Raw genomic sequence first — 23,428 nt, forward strand, 5'->3', positions numbered from 1 at the left:
TATATAGGCACATCATGACTATATATGGGCATAGCCCTACACCAGTGTTTTGTCAAAGAAAATGTGATAATCTGGAAAGGGCTATAGAAACTTGCAATATTATTGCAAATAAAGAGACACTTATGTCACAAAGACTTTAATAGTCTTCTTTGACATTTGAAGTACTGAGACCTTACCTTCTTAAAAGAGAACTAGCAAAATGATTTTTTGTCCTACATGAGATTTTTGATATGCCATTAATAATAGACCCAACCTTAAAATCGTTTTTTTGTTAATTGGTTATTAAGTTATAGGTCATTATATACGATTTTACTGTGACGTCACTGGCGAAAAAAGTAACAAAAGATCGTGTAAATAGCGCCGCGTAGGGTATCTGCCGCGTGCGATCTTTGCGTGCATGCTGTAACCATGGTTGTTGTAACTTGCATATCAAGTCATAGGCCTATAACTGCATCAGCGGTTGTCAACAGAAGAATTACAGCTATGGTTACAGCATGCATGCAAAGATCATACGCGGCGGATACCCTACACGGTTTTATTTACACGATCTTTTGTTACCTTTTTCGCCAGTGACGTCAGGATTAAATTGTTTTCAATGGCCTATAACTCCAAAAGAAATTGCCAAAAAGCGATTTTAAGGTTGATTATATTATTAATGGCATATCAAAATTCCCCTCTAGAACTAAAAATCAGTTTGCTAGTTCCCTTTTAATGTAAGGCTTGCAACTTTTATCCAATTATTTATTTATTTTTGCTTTATTAACAATCGTCCAACAGGAACTCTTAGTTCCCACTTACAGGCGAAAATTGTAATAAACATCAAAAATATAATCAAAACTATAAAATCACAAGATATAAAAATATTATTATTATTATTTCTATAATTATAATCAATATTGCTATAGTTACTATAAATATGTAAATTACTTTAAATTATTTGAAATTATAATTAACGTTTAAATAACACTTAAAATATTTACAAGTTACACTTAAAACACACAACACTAATGAGAAATATGATTATTAAATTGACATTTAAATATATTTAAATAATTAGAAAAGATATAAACTTCAGGACATTTTGTAACAAAATCATTATACAAACTAGATAATCGTGAAATAAAACCATTTTTACAGACATAACATAACAAAACTATTAGAAAGTTACATGAATTACATACATAGGCAGTGTAAATTTATTATATAATGAATGGTTATGAATAAATTAGCCTAGTTTGATATAATGTATGAATATTTATAGCAAATGTATGTGTTAATAGGCTTACCATTTCTTTTTCCACTGTAAGCAGATGGTGAACAAAACAGGCAAATGGTTAGCAATCTCCCAGGTAAATGGTGAAAAAATGAAACATGAAACATGCAGCTGCAAAAGATTAGTCTTCTATTTTCAAGTATTAGGCTAAAAATTATTACCGTAGTTCCATGGAAGCCCATCTCAGGTAGCAAGCCATCCCTATTTTACATCCAATTCTATGTACCAGGTTTTCCTTGGGCAAAAGCCCAGGGTACCATTTTAAGGAGTAATTAGGCTGACTTTTGTAAAAACTCAAAGACAGCTGGCTTGAATTAGGCATGCAATGTGATAAAGGGAGTTCCCAGCTAGCCCACCCTCCAAAATCTATTAAATTTTGTGTACAAGGGGGAGGGTGCATGCTTATACCAAACAGTAATACATTTGCTTATTAATGAAAAATCTTAAAGCCAAAAATTGCAAGCACCCTGAAATATATACCGTACATTGATATTTGAATATTAACGAATAAATATATGTAGTTTGCTCAACATAATTGCAAATGTGTTTATTGAAGCATGGAGTAATTATCTAAACTAATTCCTCCATGATTAAAGTTACACTGTCCATGTTTAGCTAATAAAATTGAAAAATAGAATAATGCCAAAATAATGTATATGAAAATAGATTATCTCTCATGTCATACAGTGGTATAAATTATAAATTGGCATAAAATCATGAATGGTTTCCCTAGTAACATAAAATGGTAGATGATCTCCAAGGTAACAATACATTAGGATGCTGCACTGAGTTTAAGTACAAATAGAATTAACATTAATTAAAACAATTAACAAGGACGTTTTATTCAACATTTCGCTTTTATTAAGCAGCATTAGGAATAATACATATAATACAAAGATACAAACTATATAATACTGTTATAGTTTGTATCTTTGTATTATATGTATTATTCCTGATGATGCTTAAATAAAAGCAAAACATTGAATAAAATGGCCTTGTCAATTTTTGGAGTGACATTGATACTATTTGTATCAATACATCATCATAACTAAATTCCTGGGTAAATTAAAGAGTAATATTATTGGAAGACTTTCGTAATAATAAGCTCATATAGTCACCGGCATGCTTACGGTCTCATCTTTAGTCAGCATGCCTTATGACTTTTTTCATTAAGAACATCACATATATAACCAATAACCCTGACAGCAAAGAGTAGAAGGCCAGTGCATAACTACTTATGCTTAAAACATTATGAAATGTGTAATGCATTAACTGGGCATTAACATAATGGATGCAATTAAATAGTTAGTGACTACAGTGACAAGTACCTTCTATAAAACATATAACTTGGTGTAGTGCATAATGGTGTGACTACTAATCCTAAATTTAACTAATAATATTAAAGTTGTTAACCAATCTGCAAACAAGTGTATATAAGGAACAGTGCAAAATGCAACTAATGTGTCTACATTTAAACAGATATTAGTTGAAAGCCAGGCTCCGGAGGCAAAAAATTGATATGTTGTACAACTAATTTTTCTAATTCGGTGTTTGACAAAAAACTTGGGAACTGTTAATGAGATACAGATTTTTCAATATTTAAAAACAGGTGAAAAGGGACCTAACTACCCTTTTTCCAGCTGAAGACCCTCTCAAATGATTGTTGAATAAATAAATAAATAAATAATGTAGTATAAATTATATGTACAGTATTGATAAACAAAATTGTTTCATATGATGAATGAATTGATAATTAAATGCATGAAATATAATGACCAGGCAAGTGCATTTTGGTTTTAATGAATTGGAATCTTACAGTTTGGTGGCTTGCTGCTGTCGGCTACTAGCTCGCGAACAACTTTTCCATCTCCCATGCCTCCATCAAGCCAGCTAAAATAGAATTTATAAATTACGTAATCAAAAAGTTAAATCATAAAAAAAATGTATTGTTCATAGACATCCTTTTCAAAGGTTGAAAGTTAAAATCCAGCAAAAAAAAAAAAATTAAACCAAAGAGTATTGCAATGAAACAAATAACACTACCATGAGGGGATGCCCTAGTAGAATTCAAATACAGCTTAAAATTCAAATATCTGTTCTACTGTCTCTTATACACATCTAGATGTGTATAAGAGACAGGCCCTACACCAGTGTTTTGTCAAAGAAAATGTGATAATCTGGAAAGGGCTATAGAAACTTGCAATATTATTGCAAATAAAGAGACACTTATGTCACAAAGACTTTAATAGTCTTCTTTGACATTTGAAGTACTGAGACCTTACCTTCTTAAAAGAGAACTAGCAAAATGATTTTTTGTCCTACATGAGATTTTTGATATGCCATTAATAATAGAACCAACCTTAAAATCGTTTTTTGATAATTGGTTATTAAGTTATAGGCCATTATATACGATTTTACCGTGTTTATATCAATGCACATAAAATAGATTTCTAAAATATCCATATAACCAATGACAACCAATAGAGAAATATGAGCTCCAATAATATCGATGAGAAGAACAAAAATAAACATGTCAGAACAAAAAAAATATATAAACTAAATTTATACTGTAAAAGTCCTTGAACGCCTTGAGAATATTTCAGTCTAAAGCACTATATAACTGCATTACATTAATACAGTACAATTACAAGTACAGAAAAAATAAGGTATAACCATGGATAATCCAAATAAAGTAAGACTTGTCATTGTGATTCAATATTTCGATTTTTTATTAGATCATCATCAGGAAGATGAATACAATACAATATTTGTTCCACTGGCATTTTATATTGAAGTTTTAACTGATATAGAGAGAAGTCATAGCAGATGAAAAATAAATCCAGTGCTAAAATGCACAACCTTGAAAAACAATAATGGGCAGAAAAATCGTTTGACATTTTGTTATATAAGGTCATTTACTATATTATGATTAAAGAGAAGTGAAATGGAGTATGGCTGTACAAGAAACTATGAGAAGAAGAATGCTAAAATTTAAACACTTATATATTGGAAGCCCATGGAGGATTTAATCAATTGGAATAACAATGTAGTGTAGAAGCACAAGTTTCAGTTTTTAAAACTATATAAATTTGAATATAGTATTGACTAAAGAGTTATTGACATTCTGAAAAAAGCAATTTGATATCATATTTATATAGCGCTTTTCATTTCAGATACGAAGCGTTTATTTTTTTCCAAATCACTGGATCCACATGGTTAACCGTTGCTGCTGTAACAAGTAGAGGAGGAGGCAACCCCACCAGGTATCCATTTATAACCTGAAGTGGAGACAAGGAGATGGTGGAGGGAAGCAATGCATGTAAAATGCCTTGCTCAGCGACACAAGCGAAATACACAGCGAGAGATAAAATTCTCAACCTCGAGGTTCGAAAAACTAAACTGTTTCCACTGAGCCAATCTGCTTCCCACATCCTTAAAGTAGTCAAGTTTTCTAGTAAATTGGTTCTTTAGTTCTTATCCTATTTCTACTCAATACATTGGTTGTCTCATAACATATTATTCTTAATAATTATCTCTTACCTTTCCCTTTTCAAATTTCTTTTTGTTATGCGACTTGTACAGCTGTCTGTGTCCCGTGTCACCATGGTCACCAATAATTGTAAGGTAGACGTTAGCTTCAGTACCAGCATTCCAATAGTTACCAGTAACCACATTGACTTCATATACCACAACTAAATACAAAACAAATATTATACTAAGATTTCTTTTAAATATATAAAATAGGAAAATAAAAATACAGTAAGGAAATGCTCACTACAACGGGATGTACTCTTTGGTAAAAAAAATGTAAAACAAAAGCTTAAAAAATGTTTAAACACATGACTAACATTATTCTCTTTGTTCATGACAAATATTGTATCCATATATTCCAAAGTTATATCCACAAAGAACTGTTGCAATTCAATACTTTTTTATACCTTATTAATCTATACTTTTTATCATTTAAATACTTTTTCATCATTACCTGATAAAGATCCACAGATATGGAACGAAACATAGCAGTACGTATATATTTGTTAGTTGGTTTTAAAATTAAGAATTCTACAATCAATACTTTTAATACCATACTTATTGTATTTTTGAGATTATAATATCTGTGGCCCAAAAATATGAATATTTTGTTTTTAATTATTCCAACAATTAAAGTAAATCATTTCTTGAAATTCATATAAAGATTGATTGTATTGTATGGTAATAAGATGGGAGATTTGCATGCTACGAGAATACATGTATCTGCCAGCAGCCTTTTCAATTAAAAGAGACAGTTTACCGTAGGAATATTGATTGAAATAATAGTAAGTATATAATCTATTGCCAAATGTATCTAACACACAAGGTGAAACAGTTCAATTTTACATCTTCAGATAAACATCAAGTAAAATTATAGCACAATACAGTATTATACACTGTATATATATCACAATGTCACACCCAACTGTCTAATGAAATGAAATGCAGGAAGTATGTATGTTATAAATGTAATCGTTAAGTCTTTGCAAAACTAGGCTAGTGATTGAGGTGCTGGCTGAAATTTAATTTACATAATGCAAGCATAATTTTTTCTATGGAAATACATTTATTGATACACTAGGTAAGGGGTCCGTTCTTTCACAACTATCAAACATTTTCGCCAGTGTGTAAACAGTGACTCTTTTTCGGTACCGCCTCCTTCCCCTCTAAAGGTGTACATTAAAAATGTTGATTTTGCAAAACCTTTTTCCATTTTTTTGTGAAAAAATGTATATTACATTCATAGTATTATAATTTGTCTTAACAATCTATTATTTTAAATATATCATGTCATTTTGAATCAACATTCCAATGCATGTAAAAGTGTACAAATTTGTCTACACCCTCCCCCCCAGCATACTGTTTGTACACTTTTGAAAATGTTGATAATTGTGAACGACCCCCTAACTCAAATGCATGAAGATGGCAGTCAAAGTTCAATAAAGAGATAATATCACACCTGGAAAAAGAGGTTGGCCATCCTTCATCACTGGTAGCTCTCGGCAGATTGCAGTGTCTTCTTCTTCCCTTGACATCCATCGTCGACATGGAAACACCATCAATTCTCCTGTTTGTACATCTTCCATATGAACCTTGAGAAACAATGAAATTACGAGTTCTGGTGATGAATACTATTATTAGATGAGTCTAACTAATTAACTTTGCTCTCTGTTTTGAATTTGAAATTACGGTCTAAACTCTAATCTCAAAAAAAAAAGTGTGCTAAAGTTAAATAAAATATGTATTCAAATCTAGATACTATTACCATTCAGTTTCAAACTAAATTAACAATAAAAATATTTTTAAAAATCAAATTTCATGTGGCAAAGACAAGCCAAACCAGTCACTCGTCGCAAAAATCAATTTTTAGTTATAATCCACAGTTAAAGATGAAAATGAGAGCTATAAAATGGTAAAAGAATCATTTGAATCTGATATTTCCTTATGATAAACATACAGCTGTTTAATAACAATATTGAGAAATCAGCCTTCAAAATTTATGATTTTGGGCATTTCTAAGGCAGAAACCATCACCGAATTGTAAAAAATTTTTGTTTTAACGTTGAAAATGGGGAAAATAACAGCATACCATGATGTATAGATATATAAAGTTTAGTTTACTGCAATAAAATAGATTACAACAATTTTGACATTTCAGCATGTTTTCGCCCTTATCTGTGAAACACGATTTGCGACGAGCGACTGGTTTGGCTTGTCTTTGCTACACATGCCATTCTCTTTCTTAAATACTAGTGTTTTATAGTGCTGTGTATTATAATCCATTTTATCAATATCCATTTTATAATCACAACTTTTTTATTTAACGTTTTTTCAACTATAGACCCTTAGTTTACAACGTTTGGCATAGAAATTATTATATTTACTATATTATTTAACAACACAAATATCATTAATTTAATAAAATCCTTAGCTGCCTACTATATAAAAATATGTTGCAGATTATTAATGACAAGAGTGTTACAAAACATTTGATGTCCATTTCACAACCTCAGGCAGTTGTAACAACAGTATCATTATTATTCTTTACATCAGTAATTAGTAAGTGCAATAGATAGACTATGAGACTGACTGAAATTTTTATGTAGCCATGTAAGGAAATTTGAGACCTGCAGTGTAGCCTTCAGAAAAAACATTTGTTACTTACTACCAACAATTAATCTAATTTCATTTGTTATTCTTAAAAAAAAAAAACAATCACATTTGAAATAAATATTGATCTGTAGGTTATGCCATTACATTTCCAAATTCAACACAAGATCAATGTAGCAAGTTAATAAAAGGATTGATGGAAGATTAGAAAGAATTCTTTATTATCTTTCAAATATTGCTAACAAGTGGAGTTACATAATAAGAGAGCTAATATAACAAGTAGGTGATATTTGATTCCATGGCGCTGTTAACATGTTTGCTCACAATTAACCTAATTGCATTTGTTATTCTTAAATAACTAAGAATAATGTTTGAAATAAATATTGATCTGTTGGTCATGCCATTACATTTCAAAATTTAACACAAGATCTTGGGTTGTATAAACATTTGACGATGTAACCACATTTGTTATCCTTTTTGTAAGCTTGCCAAACTCCCTAATTTTAAGGGATGACCAATAAAAAGCACTGTATGTCTAATTCTAAACCAATTTTTTTTGTTTATTTTTTAAAGTTGAAATACCTATTCAAATCATACCCTGGACTTTTGCCCGAGGAAAGGATGGTACGTAAAATTGGGCATAAATTTGGGGTTTTCTTTATACCATACTTATTGGTTAGGTTTTATAACTGAAGTTTGGCAGGTTTGTTTTTCAATATCTCTTCTCTCATAAACTGCAATAACCTGAAGATGATCGTGATGCTCATGTTCGGATGTTTTGGCTAATATAAAATTTTATAAATACCAACAAATGTAGGTACATCATAGAAAAGAACAATGTATACTCACCTCATCACAGAGCCACCCAGCAAATTCTGTACTGTCATCTTGACTAATTCTGATCTTGTAGATGTCGCCAATGTTACCAACTTGAATCTGTAAACATTTTTAAAAATTTAATGGGTAATACATTTTTTTCTATTATTAATTTATGTATACAATGCCTTTCTTTAAAGAAACAAGGCACTTTTTCTTAGGTCACTGGGTTCAAATAATTAAGTGTAATCAGCTCAGAAGCAGCAACCCCACCAGCTACCCATTTATACTCCTGGATGGACAGAAGTAAATGCAGTAATGTGCTTCGCTCAAGAACACAAGCAAAATTCACATTCAGGGATTGAATCACTGACCACAAGGTTGGGAAACCAAACACTTCACTACATTTGAGATATATTTCAAGTTTTGTAAGTCATCTTGGAAAATTGACACTCCGCTGTAGACTCTCTCTAATTAGCGCTACACTACATGGAATATATTTTTTTTAAAATTTTATACTATCATGAATAAATCTGATACCTAGATGTGTCCAATATTACCAACTTCAATCAATATGATTTTAACATCTTGATTAGGAAACCTGCATCTTTCCAATTTTACTAAACTTGTACAATTTTAAGAACTGAATTAGTGATAGTACATGATATAAAAAATTAAAATTTAGCACTATCGTCTTTACTAATTATACCACTGTTGATATATTTAATGTTACCAACCTAAAGCTGTAAAATCGTAACAATTTAATTATTAATTTTAGATGATCAGATCAATTTCAGGAGGATACGAAATACAGTTCATTAAACATTACAAGAATGAACATATTTTGACATGATATTTAATTCAATTTCTGAAATCAAATTATGTAAGCTATACAATGATTAAATTTCAATATATTTTGGAGAGTGTTTCCAATAAATATGAAAGTATAATGAAGTGCAGTACAGTGCTGCAGTATCATATAAACACAGTGTCATCACATTACACACTGACATTCAATGTGATTGATGAATAAATTACTCTGATTTTGCCAATAATGGTAAGTAAGGACTGAGAAGAAGGTTGATGAGACTAGCTTGAATGCAACACCTCCTCTGATTCACTCATAGAAGCTACTGTAATTAACAATACACTATTATCCCGATGATTGAGACATACGCAAAGGTCAAAGTAAGGGTCAAAACATTTGAATTTTGAAAAAGATTTATTATGAAAACAAATAATAAATTGTTATATAATTCCTTTTCGCCAGACACTGTATGTTATCCTAATGCTGAATAAATTCTAATGAGGTTGATCTACTGTATTTACTAGCGCCAAGATACACATCTAGGGGGGGGGTTAGTGCCACGGGGACCTGAGCCCCTCCGGGTGCCCAGGACAAAAACAATGCATTTCTCCCAAGATCTAATCTTATTAATTATGTCTGTAATCTTTTAAATTACATATCTAAATACCAAGGCTGTAGATTTAAAAGCTTTTCCCCACCGGGGCTCCAAGTCCTTTGATCCCACTGTAGGCTTTACCCACAGATCCAGACCTTCACCTTAGGGGTCTAGAAGCTATGCTGCCCTGGGGCCAAGGTCAGCTTTCTGATAATATTACTTCCTTTAATACCATGCATGTTCTATGATAGTTACTTTTAAATCATGTTTTAAATTCTTATGATACTGGTTATTTTCAGGCTTTAAAAAAAATGTCTGCATTTTTGTAACATCTATATTTATAATTATCTTGTTAATATAGCTAATGCAGCCATTTTTTTCTGTTATCCAATAAAGTTATGAGAAAATTAACTTAGTATCATAATGTAACATTTAATGAAGTCATCAATTATGTTATCTTTATAATAGGCTACTAATAATAGGCTAACATAAAGAAATACTGCACAAGGACGTCTGTAGGGCAATGAGGATATTTCAACATATGAAGTACTAGCAATTCATAACCATAGCAACATTTTTTTTTTGTGCAATTACATTGTAATTCACTCTCCTAAAGAATGGACTTTTTATAAGCTTTAGCTTAAAGTTGTTTGATCAGAGGATGCAGACACAATCATGTTAATGGGTAGATCTCCTTCAAAAGACTTTACCTAGTCAATAGTGTCAAAATACCTTAGCTACACAATGCAAATTGCAAAGGCACTAAAGCTTTACGTTGGTTTGGAGGACTAGAGCTGCGCATTCACATTAAACTTTCGAATTTTTTTTTTACATAATCCTGTGAAAACTTTAGCAATTAACTAAGTTGCGATGCTGGCATTGGATTTTTCCGCTCAAAAAAAATTAGCTCGTTTATTCTTCCTGGTCGATGATCACTCGGCTACACTTGTCATGCGAATATTATGCAGGTTGTCTGCACTGTATTTTGTTTTGGTCAAAATGACCAGGTACATGGTTAATTTGACTAACATTAATCCAATGTAGTGCCCTGTCCACACTCAAATTTTGTTTGACGAAAACATGGTCATGATGCCATCACATCATGACCATATATAGGTACATCATGACTATATATGAGCATACACCAGTTTTTTGTAAAAAGAAAATTGAATAGAGCTTAAATATGGCTACACAAACTTACATTGAATTCATCGATGCTACCTGCCTCAAACTTGTTTTCACCTGATCCCAATTCTATATCATCTGTTTTACCTTTATCACCATAAACAGTGATGGATACAACAGCATCGGTTGATGCTGCTGGGTTGTCATTTGTACAAACCAACACTTTCCACTTTCCACCTTAAAGATGTAGGAAAAAGATGAAATAGCACAGTTTTTGAGATCACTTTTTTAATTAAATTTTCACAATAGATGAGGCTTCACAAAGTGTTACTGTGTATAGCATTATGAACATTTGCCATTAACATTGTTTGATTCAAGAATTAGATGGCAATCGAATAATATATAACAAGATTTGTATAGCCCTCATGCTCATATCCATTTTAAAGCAATACTCAAGGCGATTATATCTGATAAAGATGTTACAATGAAAATTATATTTAATCACAAGGCAGAAGCTCTAATAATCGATCTCCACTTACGACTTTTCTTAATAACCTTCGCTGGAGGCTGGTCAGAAAAATCTTCCGATTTACGGCGTAATTTATTGCGAGGGCGGCCATATTTAAATGGTGAGTTGTCAATGTAATTTTGCAACTTGAATTTTTCATTGGCCTTGGCAGCAACAAACAACTCTGGACCATTAAACATTCCAGAAAGACTTTCAATCTGTAAATATAAAAATTAAAACTTTAACATCAGTATATGTTCTTCTCAAAATTGTGGGTTCAAATAATTTTAATTAATACATAAATCAAGGATGATCATATCTAAATATACTTATCCTACATCAAAGACAAAATGAATGATGTGATATGATAAATGTTAATGTTATTGCTACTGTGGGCTTAAATGCCAACTTGCTCTTCACAAACCCTGTATGTGTTTTTTGATATTTGATCCAGTGACTGGGGTAATTTTATGGAGTTCACAGCCTTTTCAATTTTGCATATACTAAGATATAAATATTTACAATATAAACGTATTATTGTTCAAAAAATTAAAATCAGTTTTTCTAGTCTTCTACACTCATCTTTACATTTGTTTTAACTCAAATCATAAATAATGGACCCAAACGATTGGTAGGATATGATAAACAAAAATTCAAAACCAATAAACCTAGATGTCATCAGGTAATTCTCAGACATAAACCTATAATTATAAACAAAAAAGGCTCTATGATATACTACTGTACTATCAGACAATAAACTGAATTATAAGGGGATTCAAATCACAACTCAAGTCTCTCAGAAATTGGGATGGTCTCACACACTACTGCCAGCTAGCAAAAAATCTCCCAGAAACCAACACATCTCCAAATTCATGATATTTGAATGGTTATACAATTATTCATTGCCTCCCTGAAATCTGAGGGCGCTGGATATCCCGATGTACAGCAAAATCAAATTAGTTGCCTGTGTTAAGAAAGGACAATGCATCTCCCGGAAATGGCTAATTATCTTCCGACTTGGGACCCCTGAATTTTATGTACCAATAATCAATAAACAGTCAGAAATGTGCTGCATTCACTGTTAAATAATGGTTTAAAATATGGTATGCTTAAGGGGGGATCATCCATATTTTACATCATTTTTATGAGAACATAGTGTACACTAGGGGAAGGAAGTCAAAAGTATATGAAAATAAAATTAACAATTTTTGGGAGAGCCAGGAGTTCAGAGAAAAAAAATATGTTCGTAAGTCTCCCATGAAGATGATGAAAAATTGACGATCCCTAATAAATTATATGCAAATAAAAAAAAATAACAATTAGTAGAAATATTGTAAGACAATGAAGTGTTTTGTTTCTCTAATCATTGTCTAAAATCAATCATGGTGATAATGATTTTAAATAAACCAGAAATAAAAGATAAGATTCAAAGAAAAATAAGGACATACGAATTATTTTAACAAACACAAATACTGGTACTTTAATCAAGTTTAATTTAATGTCAACTAATTGGGTTATCATAGACCAATGCACTGAATCCTTCCCTAGATTATGCTCCTACAGGAACAGCCTTCCATTAGTCGCATAAATTTCCATTTTGATTAAGTGCAGACTCGTTAAAACAGGGACATGCTTATTCTCATCTCATTTTACTTGGCCGAAGATTAATACACTTCAAGGGTTCAGAATATACATTACAACACATCTGTTCTGATGCATCTACAACCTCATTATTTATTATTAATTTTATATAGACACGTACCGTTATAATAATATAAGATATGCATGGGTATATTATGTTTTAATACGTATAGTAATACAGTACAACATAAGTAACAGTATGAACCAATTTAAAGGAAGCATGAGGCTTTTATTGATATTTCTTTATTAGATAATCTTAGCTTTTAAATAAAAATGTCACCGTTTTACACAATGATGATGTACATCAGTACAACACAAATTATGTACTCCGTACAGTTTACATCTTTGCTAGGTAATCATTTATCGTAGGTATTAAGAGCAAGGTATACTGTTACGTACCAGACTACATAACAGTAGGTTAATCCCAATACATAATTTTTATGTACAATGAATAGACTGGATTAATTTGGAATGTAAAGTGTTTCCTTCCTTGACATCTCAATGTAGAAAATGCACCAGCCTTTATAAGATTGTGTATGATCAAGTGTAATTCTCTTTAAGTACTGCTAAATAGATTATGTAGAATTACATTGTCAGTACGTTTCCAAATGAATGGATATAATATTGGTCGTTAAGTTGCTTGCCTTCCCATCACAGGATCTAGGTTCAACAAATGACAGGATTCTTCCACTCCATACTAAGCCTCATTGTGAGGTAGCATGGGATTTATCCCATTATTCAGTATGGGTTATTCATGAATTTGCTATTTCTAATCATTGGCCAGGCATACAGGACAATGACATTGCCCTATTTGATTATAATTCCATTGATTCGATCAATGATGATCCTTGTTTTTGGAACTGGTCATTTATGATTTGGCTTGATGTCAATTGTGGGGACCAAAGGGTTCAGTGACTGTTGATAAATAAGAAGAAATTATATGGGCTTGGGCTTTACTTTGTACAAATTTTTACAATATTTCTGAAGATTAAATTGCATGTAGAACATTACGCTACTGTCTATGTGTATATCCTTGTGTTTGCTTCTGGATGGACTACTGGACTTCGTCACACTCATATTGAGACTTACATTCAGCCTTATAATATACCGCCACGGTTTATGCAGAGAAAGGGATGGGATTGCTACTTACATTACAGTGATTATGTTTGCTATTGCCAATCCTTGAACAATGTGCTTCATACTGATAATGATGATGACAATAATGATGATGATAATAATAACAGCAATATTTATCTTTTTTTTTGTTAAGTAATTGGGAATGTACTGATTATTCATGCCAGGTAAGACAAAACATCACTCTTATATTTTCCTGATGCAAACAGGCATCAAAATTAATAATTATGGTAATATAATTATATGAAATGATACATTTTTATAAATAATAATAGTCTCCACAATATGAAAATATCAACCTTTTAAAAGTGATAATCATTTTTTTACTATACTTTGTTAATTTTTGTTTAGTTTTATGTTGAATGAGTTGCCATCATTTAGTGTAGTTTAGTTTTTATCATTGAAATTCAATTACAGTTAAATAGTTATTGTTACTTCTTTGTCAATTGCATTTTTCAGTTTTTATCAGAAAATCTTGTACTGAAAAGTGAATTTCAGACAAAATACAATGTAATATTATTAATTAAAACAAATTTGTTTCTGTATACTTTTTATTCTATTAAAAAAATTCTTTCACTATGTAACAGTAGGTAAACACATCTATCATAAGTTTGAAGAATACTTAATAAACAGTTTGTTTTAGGAGGTTTGGGGAGTGGAGTTAAGATCTTTTTCATATTAGAATCACAAAATTTTAACCCAGAACCCTGGGATTAAAAGGCAAATTATCACCACAAAGCAGCAGTGATATGAAAGTACAGTTAGTGTATCAATTGTTTGATTTCACCCCATTTGGAGTATTCTTTGACCTTTAACAAAATTTAATTTCTTTTACAATTTCTCTTTAATACTTTTATTTAAAAAAAACCCAGGGAGTTTTGTGAAGCCAGGGAGTTGTTATAGTCACTATAACAACTCCCTGGTGAAGCCACTCGAATATTCAAGCACCCCAAGGGAAACATGTCCCCTCGTTCTGTATGCCAGTCACACACTGTTGATAATGTAATATCAATACTGCACACACATATTATGGACATATAATACTTTACATACACAGTTTCCATAAAATATGTATGTATACATGTATACTTACAAACGTAATATAGTTGTTATTATATCGTAATTTCAAGGTACATATGCAGAGTTCCACTCTCTTGTTATATCAGGTAGTTCACTTTCTGGATTGATCAGAAGGCAAGATTTTTTTTTTATACCAAACCCACTGCCTGCCAATAATGATGATTTTGAATGAAAATAAAATGTTACTTTTGGCCAACTAGTGCACCAACTGCCATGAAAAAATGGAAATTTCAGAGAAGAATAAAAGATTTTTTTAAATTTAAATTACGCCTGTCGCTGCCTTGAAATCTCCAAAAATAAGATATGTATTTCTTCCTAATATATATGTACAACATTTATCCATCCCATTACTACACTGTTTACATTCCCCAATAAAATTTTATTTTTATTTTCTCATCCATCTGGATATTTTTGGCTAAACCATTTGCTAAAATAAGAAAACAAAATTTAATTTTTATATTATTTCCGTCCTCTAAAGATCTTTAAAACAATAAGTTTGCGAAACAAGGTTTAAATGACCTTGCTTTACAAACATAATTATGGTTTTTATTATACAGTAATTTCAAGGTACATATACAAGGTACATATGGTATAAGTTGGTACCTTTCCCAATATATTCCTCGCTGCCATCTTCGTTCTTCATTTAAAATTCTCTTGACAGTTCCGTCTCATAAAGGCAAATCAAAAACTTATGGTCAACATGCCTTTTCTTTTCAAGCCCCTTCACATAGAATTCCTTGCCTGTTTTTGTTCACGATTCATCTAATTTGCTTTCTTTTAAGAAAAATCTTTAAAACTTATCTATTACTGGAACGTTAATTTGCTTTATTTCCTCACCTAGCGCCTTTGATAAATTTTTGAATTGGCGCTGTATAAATATTTGTTATCATTATACGCATAGAGCTCTACTTATCAACTGTCTTGTTATATCATGTACAGTAGTTTACTTTCTGGATTGATCTAAACTAGATTAATTTATTCAGGTAAATTTCAGTCATATGCTTTGCAGAACTACCAATCCATTGATTAATAAGCACAATTTACACAGCACACACTCAGTGTACACAATAAAGTATATACACCGTAATTGTATCTGTCCATTAATTAACATGTGTGTATACAAAACCTACATGAAAGTACAGTAAACATGTGTAATTTTCCCGTTGGTTTACATGTTGGTATAGATCAGGGGTGGGTATATTAATGTAGTTCGGAGGGCCAAAGGGATTTTTTTGATTTTACACTGAGGCCGCACCCAAACTTTGATTTTTCTAACGTGCTTCCAAAAACCTTTCTTTTTACACAGACTTATCCTCAGTTTCAATTTTAATTTTTGACAGATAATCAGTGTAGAGCCGTACAAAAGAAGGGGTTTTTTTGCGTAAAGATGGTTTGTAGGCCGCAAACAATTATTTTTTCACAGGCCACAATTTGCGAATTGCTCACTTTTGGATTCCTACTTCACCATTCAACCCTGCCCACAAAATGTTAGAAATTTATTTATGTTTATACTGTACATACTTATCATGTTTTTTTGGTTTTTTTTGATAGTGTATTCAAAAAAGTAATTCCTAGCGGATATGGCCCTTAATGGCATATGAAGCACAATAAAATTGAATTCAATTAAGCTGATAATGTAAATGCATACTCTGGCATAATGAATGCTTAAAATAACTGAAATATATATTGTCAATGATAATTTTCCTAGCTCTTTATTGTCAGTGCTGAGCCAAGACACCTGACAAAGAAAATTGGATATTTGATCTGTTTACACTGTATAGGTATTAAATTTCAATTTTAATTACAAATTAACAGACAATGTAATATTGTTTTTATGGTTTACCTAACCATTCCAGTAAAATATATAAATCAGAAGGAAAAGTGCAAGCCAAGCCTCAATTATTAGGAAAACATTGGCAGGCATAAAATTGGTCATCATCTGTATCTCACCATTCCCTAGTTTTTCTTCAAAAAAATTTTTTCTGTCTTAGGAAAGTCAGTTCTGCAACATATCAAAAAAGGTTTTCCTCTAGAGACGGACTTTAATTTGGCTGGAATACCTGATTAAATCAACAAAAGCCTACACATCCTTTGGGCGTTTTTCATAAATTTAATATTATTGATAGCTATTTTGAACATCTTCAATCAGTTAACAGATCCAAAATTCTCCTGCTGGGGTATCGAAGGTGGCATTCAAGAATCCAAGATTGAGATAGGAGGGTTTAGTGGGGTGTTCCCTTACTTACTGTGAGGGTCTTCAGAATTTTAGCCATTTTAATCTCTTATCTATTAGTGATTTCATACTTGGTTAGATTTCATTTTTGGCTAGTGTCGGAGCAGGCATCCCTGGATCTGGCGCTGTTTATTAGTTTGTAAAATGCTTACCTTCATGCCTTCTGCAGAGTAGAGCTTTTTCACCGGTGTCCTAAATATCTCACTAATATCAGCAAGAACATCTTCAAATGACTGTGCAGTCCTCCTGTTCATAAGCATCATATGCTTTGTATGTACATCCCCATTCCGCATCACCATGATTTTCTTAGGAGTCCGAGGCAAACGAGATGGACTCAGGTCTTTCCTGCCATCCACACGGTCTGGAGAGCTTCGAGGGCTGAGCGAGCTAGTTGGACTCCCCTTCATACTGGATTCCTGAGGTGACATGAGGCGTGAATTATGCCATGCCCTAGGTTTATGGACACGTCCCAAATCCATTGGTTTTTTTTTACGGCTAGATGAGACAACGTAGGATTTGCCATCCTCAAAATCTTCCAACGAGTGTACTCCATGGATACCGCCAGGCGTGTGAATAGTCCGTACGCCGTACGGCAGCGGGACTTTGGTCGTCAAATCACTCAGCAGGCCATCAAAGCTCCGATACTTGCGTTTTGATACAGCTAACTGTAAACCACCAAAATTACTGTCACCACTTTTGAAGAATTTTATCTTCTTTGCCTTGTCTGGTGGAATTGGTTGGTACATGCTGCTTAATTTTGGTTCTTAATTTTCTCTGTGGAATTCTCTCCAGTGATTTTCCGATAAATTGCATTTGCTCATGGTCAGTGATCTAAAAATATTGAAAGGAATAATTTATAAATTAGATACAAAGACTATGTTGAGTTAAAGATGTGAAGACATGCATGCAGAATATTATAAATGCTTACTTCTTAATGTAGCTAAAGTTATAATATGAAGTTATGTATTCACAAACATAATAAGAAACATATTTTCTAAACCAGTAACAGATATATATATATATATATATATATATATATATATATATCTGTCTTTTATACACATAGATATGTGTAAGAGAGACACACACACGCGCAAAGCAGTGGTGTTTGTGTATCCATTAAAAAAGCACGCCGGGAAAGTTTGCCTTACCAGGAAAAGGTGACGTATCTAGCTTATGACGTATGCATGCTAACTAATGTGAGTGTAACGTCACCAAAAAATGAATATTTTCTATTATAACCAATATATTAATAACTACAAGGCTGTCTCTTATACACATCTGAACTATTATTACCATTCACATACATTATCCATAAAACCTTTCATTTTAGTTGCCTAAAGAGGAAAAAAATCAACTGTGTTGAATGCATTGCAAAAAAGGACACTAGCCATCAGATTTATGACTTGCTATTAGACACTAGGACAACAAAGACTCTTAGAAAGCATTGTGCAATCATTCTTGGATGCATCCACATAAAGTTGGTAGCAAATTAATCTAGAAAAACCACCATAATAACCTCTTCCCAGAGGCGGAAACATGAGTTCAATGCTGAATATTTTAAGGTGTTGTTGTCGTTTGAGCAGAATTGTGTCTAAATCGGAGATGATCTGTATGATGTGTGTTGACTAATATGGTGTGAAATGTCGATGTGCTATTGATTGTGAAGCCACTTGGGGACGAACGAAAGAGAAAAGAAACTCGATCCTGTTTTCAATGAAATTAGTTTGAGATGAATGAGATAATCGCAACTGCGTGTCCAGATGTAAGTGTGAGATGGGAACTCTGATTGAGCCTATGCACTAATCTACATAGCTACCGACATATATATCTATATATAGATGTGTCATTGCCTGTGCAGTTTAAGCATCCAACAATTTAGAAATTACTGCACTGTACAGTAACACTTAAACTGAATGTATTGCATATTTTAGGGCTACTGTACCGTGGAATATTATTTATGTTGGATTGGATTGGATTGGATTTATTCGGTGTAAACACCAAGGATAGCCCACAAAAGTCTAGAAGAAGACTTATTTCCAGTGGGGCCCTTCTGGTGGTGATTGGGCAGTACACCGGGAGACAATCCCCTACTCTTTTCCGATGAGTGTACTGCGTTCTTTAACGTGCACACGGGCCATAATGCACATGGGACCAACGGCTTAAACGTCTCATCCGAAAGACGGTGCGCTATTGTAACTTGTATTTCAGCCCTCTAGCTGAAACACAAGGAGAGGCAGCGATGGGAATTGAACCGGGGATCTAGAGATCTCCACGGTTCAGCGCACACACAGCGGCTACCACCAGATTAGCCGACTGAGCTAAGCTGCTCTCTCATGTTGCAAAGTAAAGTGTACTATTACTTCACAAGCAACCAATTGATACAAAAATGAGATACCCATCCATAAAACCATTAAAAACCTGCTGTTGGAGATATATGAAAATGAGAAAGGAACAAAAAATCATGAGGACAATAAGAATGGGAAGGTTGGAAAAAAGTCAAGTGAATGGATCATCAGGGACAATGAGATGGAATTAGGATAGATTGGAACATACCGTGAATGATTATAAATTAATTAGCTGATGATAACAATGTGTAAAGGAAAACTGCATAGATCTTCTAATAAAATTACCCATAAATAATTAAACAGAAAACTAAATGCTTTTCAGGATTACATTAACATCAATTTACTAAACACATTAAACACTTTTATTACTATTTTTAAACATTATCCAGGGGTGACGGAACTAGAGGGTGCTGCGTTATGGAGAGTAATGTGTGACCGGAAATGGTCTGCAGTCAGTTGGTTGTAATACCATGCGCCAGTGATGTTGGAGTACAGTAAGATGAAACTATATGTAATGCATGAATAGAAGTTCGGGGTTTGTCGGGTAGTGAAATGATTATTGTACATTTTAAGTGCTCCCTCCATGCATTATAAGTGTAAGCTAAATTATGGTGATTAATTAGCGAAGATATGGAGACAATTATTTCCAAGTTCCCTTTTTCCAAGAGGGGATGCAAATGCTTTGTGAAAATGAGTACGCCGCGGTACTCATTTCCACAAAGGAATACACGCAACTGGGTAGCTAACAACATGCAAATAATACATGAACACCTGGGAAGGAAGGTGCAATCACGTTCTATTGCCTAGCAAACGTCTGTACTGTAGCGTGGGGGGGGGGCCTAGTCTACTGATGTAGTGGGGGACAATGAGGCATAATAAGACTACCTGGGCCTAGGTAGACAGTGCAATTATATGTGATAGAAAGTACACTTTTGAAATAAATAAATTAAAATAAGAAAAAAAAATAACTAGTTAGAATAATTCAGTTGCAGACGTACCTTGTTTAAGTATTATACAATGCTAACAATGCGGCCTTGGTAGGCATAGCTAGGAAAGGCATCTATGTGCAAAGCAGTGGTGTTTGTTTACCCATGAGAAAAGCATGTCGGGAAAGTTTGCCTTATTACCAGGAAATGGTGACATAATCTAGCTTATGACGTATGCATGCTAACTATAGCGTGAGTGTGATGTCACCGAAAAATAAAAATTTTCTATTATAACCAATATATTAATAACTACAAGGTTTGTGGGCGTAAATTCCCTTAATACGAATTAAGGGTAGCACCATTTCCTTTTGCGAGAAATGGTTTTCTCGCAAATCTGACTACAAAACCATATTGAAATTTCACGTACCACTTCTGGCTCTGAGTTGTGCTTCGCACACGCCGCTGGGGGCGGCGTTCCGGAAACCCTGCGTCCAGCACCAAATAAAAATTGTTTCTTCTGTCCTTCAAAACTCTTAAAGATGCACTATCAGTCAAAAGACAGGAAAATACCTCAAAAATTGAAATAAAACTTTGAATAGCTCATTTAAAAGAAACAAATAAATCATTAGCTTCCACCAAGAACAAAAAAAAAATGGTTTTCACTGATTTACAGACATTTCACTAATCCTTAAATTGATTACAGTCAATTTAAGGATTTTTGTAGTATGTCTGTAAATTGGTGAAAATAATTTTATTTATACCTTGTATTGCGAACTTATTTTTCTTAAGATTGTCAGAAGAGAGTGTGGAAAAAAAATTAAAACAAAATGTTTTCTTATTTAGCAAGTAGTTTTACCAAAAGTATCCAGATGGTGGAGAAAAGGAAAATAAAATTTTATTGGTGAATGTAAGCTGTGTCATAAAGGGATGGTTAAATGCTTTAAATTTATATAATTAGGAAGAAATATACACATCATATTTTTTGGAAATTTCAAGGCAGAGTGCGGCATAATAAAAATAATGAAAAACTTTTATTTTTATTAAGTTTCCATTTTTTCATGATAGCGGGTACGCTAATTGGTATTAAAAGAGTCTTGCCTAAATAGTAGGTTGAATTATAGTATGGCGATTCATTATTAAAATAGCTTTATCAATATGTTATAATATTATTATTATCCTCTGAATTTCATCCTATGAAAAATAATTCACAAGACCCGTATTAAGAAGAATACATCTGTACCATAGAAGCACATACTATACCATTTAAATTTCATAAACTTGAATGTATTGAATAGTGTGTATATATTTCTCAATGTAAATACATCTAGACTCTTTTACTTTTCAATTCTACACATGTATTTGTTTAGTTTGGTTACTATGGTAGCATGTAGCTAGGATATGTATCTGCTAAGGCATATGTACAACCAATATTATATTTGCATGAGTTAGTTTGAATTGTACTTCGCTCTGTTGCGTTCACTTAAAAATCAATTTTAAAATAAAACATCTAATGAGAACACACAAAGCCTAGTCATGATGGTAAAGTGGGTTTACTACTTTAATAAGAGAACAACACTATACAATAGGTCAGAGAGTATTATGTGGCGACATATGTTTGTCTTGAATTAAATGACTTGGAATTTACAAAAAATGCAATATTTAATGTTTTTTCTTTACCAATAAATAGATGCACAATTCTAATATGCAAGACTTTTTTAAACTTGCCTTAGGGATAGTTCACAGTTATCAACATTTTCTTCTTCAGTACCCCTCCCTCCCCTCTTTCATTCACCTCCTGTAAACTATGGTGACACTGAGGTGGGTATGGCCCATTTAATAATATTTATAATAATTTAATAAAAATAATAATATTACCAAATATTTATATAGCGCCAATTCCAAATTGAGCGTTATTATCCCTAGTTACTGGATAACATACAACGGCAAACCAGCACAAAGTGCAAACTTCTCTGCTCCCTGGGGAGTATACCTAGTCATGTGCATGTACTCAGCACACAAAACTAGTACAATCAATGCTACAACATCCTACCAGTTTCCCATTTATACTCCTTGATAGAGGCAAACGTAGACAAAGCGCCTTGCCAAACTTTATTTAACCACATAGGCCAAGATCAACACAGGGTTGTCCTTCCCTGGGGCCGTGCACATAAATACAATACAAACAAAATTATACAAATGAAAAATAAAAAGTTCAATATAAATTACAAAAATAAATCAAAATAACATATTAATCTTGCGCTTACATGAACACAGTGTTGCACTAATGAACAACCGACCTGCACTACGAGAGTTTCGAACCACTTCATGACCCCAAGGTTGGGAATCGAAGCCACAACTGATCAGCCAACCACCTTTACATGCAATAAGCATACTAAAAAAAAATCTAAGATCATTAATATATTTTTGAAGGCTTTGCATTTTGTTTTAGTTTCACAATTTCACTAAAGTATGCATATGCATATGCTCCTTTAATCTCTCACCATATTATCAAAATTTCTTGACAAAAAAACTGTTTGTATGCCCATATATAGTCATGATGTGCCTGTATAGTATGTGGTCATGATGTGATGTCATCAAGACTATATTTGGGCATGCCACTTGTTTCTGTCAAATAAAATTTGATAGTGCGGACATGTCTTTATACTCCATCGTCACATGGTTTACTTTATTCAGTGTGAACACAAAAGGATAACCCACAAACATCTGAAGAAAACTTATTTACAGTGGCCGTAGATATCTTTTTCTCAAAAAAAATCTGTGTTCTTGGGACCTGTCTCTT

At 32.6% G+C, this 23,428-nt stretch overlaps 2 protein-coding genes across 6 annotated transcripts in view; both read right to left on the minus strand.

Moving 5' to 3' along the window:
• Positions 1-3,166, minus strand: part of LOC117104243 (lipoxygenase homology domain-containing protein 1-like) — a 58,030-nt gene extending 54,864 nt beyond the window's left edge. For 4 of the 5 annotated variants that reach the window (XM_033244949.1, XM_033244952.1, XM_033244951.1 and 1 more), the window contains exons 1-2: positions 3,090-3,166; positions 1,287-1,300 (exon numbers count right to left, since the gene is read on the minus strand). In XM_033244949.1, coding sequence (XP_033100840.1) covers positions 1,287-1,300; positions 3,090-3,147 — 72 coding nt within the window. In that variant the 5' untranslated portion in view covers positions 3,148-3,166. The remainder of the gene's footprint in view (positions 1-1,286; positions 1,301-3,089) is intronic. The other variant, XM_033244950.1, reaches the window with a different exon arrangement.
• A 1,321-nt stretch (positions 3,167-4,487) lies between these two features.
• Positions 4,488-18,180, minus strand: LOC117104245 (oxygen-regulated protein 1-like). Its single transcript, XM_033244953.1, has 6 exons — positions 17,507-18,180; positions 11,298-11,484; positions 10,835-10,995; positions 8,264-8,350; positions 6,264-6,396; positions 4,488-4,965 (listed from the first exon to the last, which is right to left on the minus strand). The coding sequence occupies exons 1-6, from the start codon at positions 18,098-18,100 to the stop codon at positions 4,796-4,798; spliced, it is 1,332 nt and encodes a 443-aa protein (XP_033100844.1). The 5' UTR covers positions 18,101-18,180; the 3' UTR covers positions 4,488-4,795.
• Between the last annotated feature and the right edge of the window lie 5,248 nt (positions 18,181-23,428).

This window comes from Anneissia japonica, unplaced genomic scaffold (assembly GCF_011630105.1).
Source record: "Anneissia japonica isolate Jap-2015-1 unplaced genomic scaffold, ASM1163010v1 scaffold5280_len750649_cov202, whole genome shotgun sequence".
Classification (NCBI taxonomy): Eukaryota; Metazoa; Echinodermata; class Crinoidea; order Comatulida; family Comatulidae; genus Anneissia; species Anneissia japonica.

Coding starts and splice junctions, on each gene's coding strand:
- LOC117104245 (XM_033244953.1), bottom strand. CDS start 18,100: ATGTACCAACCAATTCCACCAGACAAGGCAAAGAAGATAAAATTCTTC. Junction 10,996..11,297: donor GAAGGTTATTAAGAAAAGTC/GTAAGTGGAGAT, acceptor TACATCTTTAAG/GTGGAAAGTGGAAAGTGTTG. Junction 6,397..8,263: donor CTGGGTGGCTCTGTGATGAG/GTGAGTATACAT, acceptor TTGTTTCTCAAG/GTTCATATGGAAGATGTACA.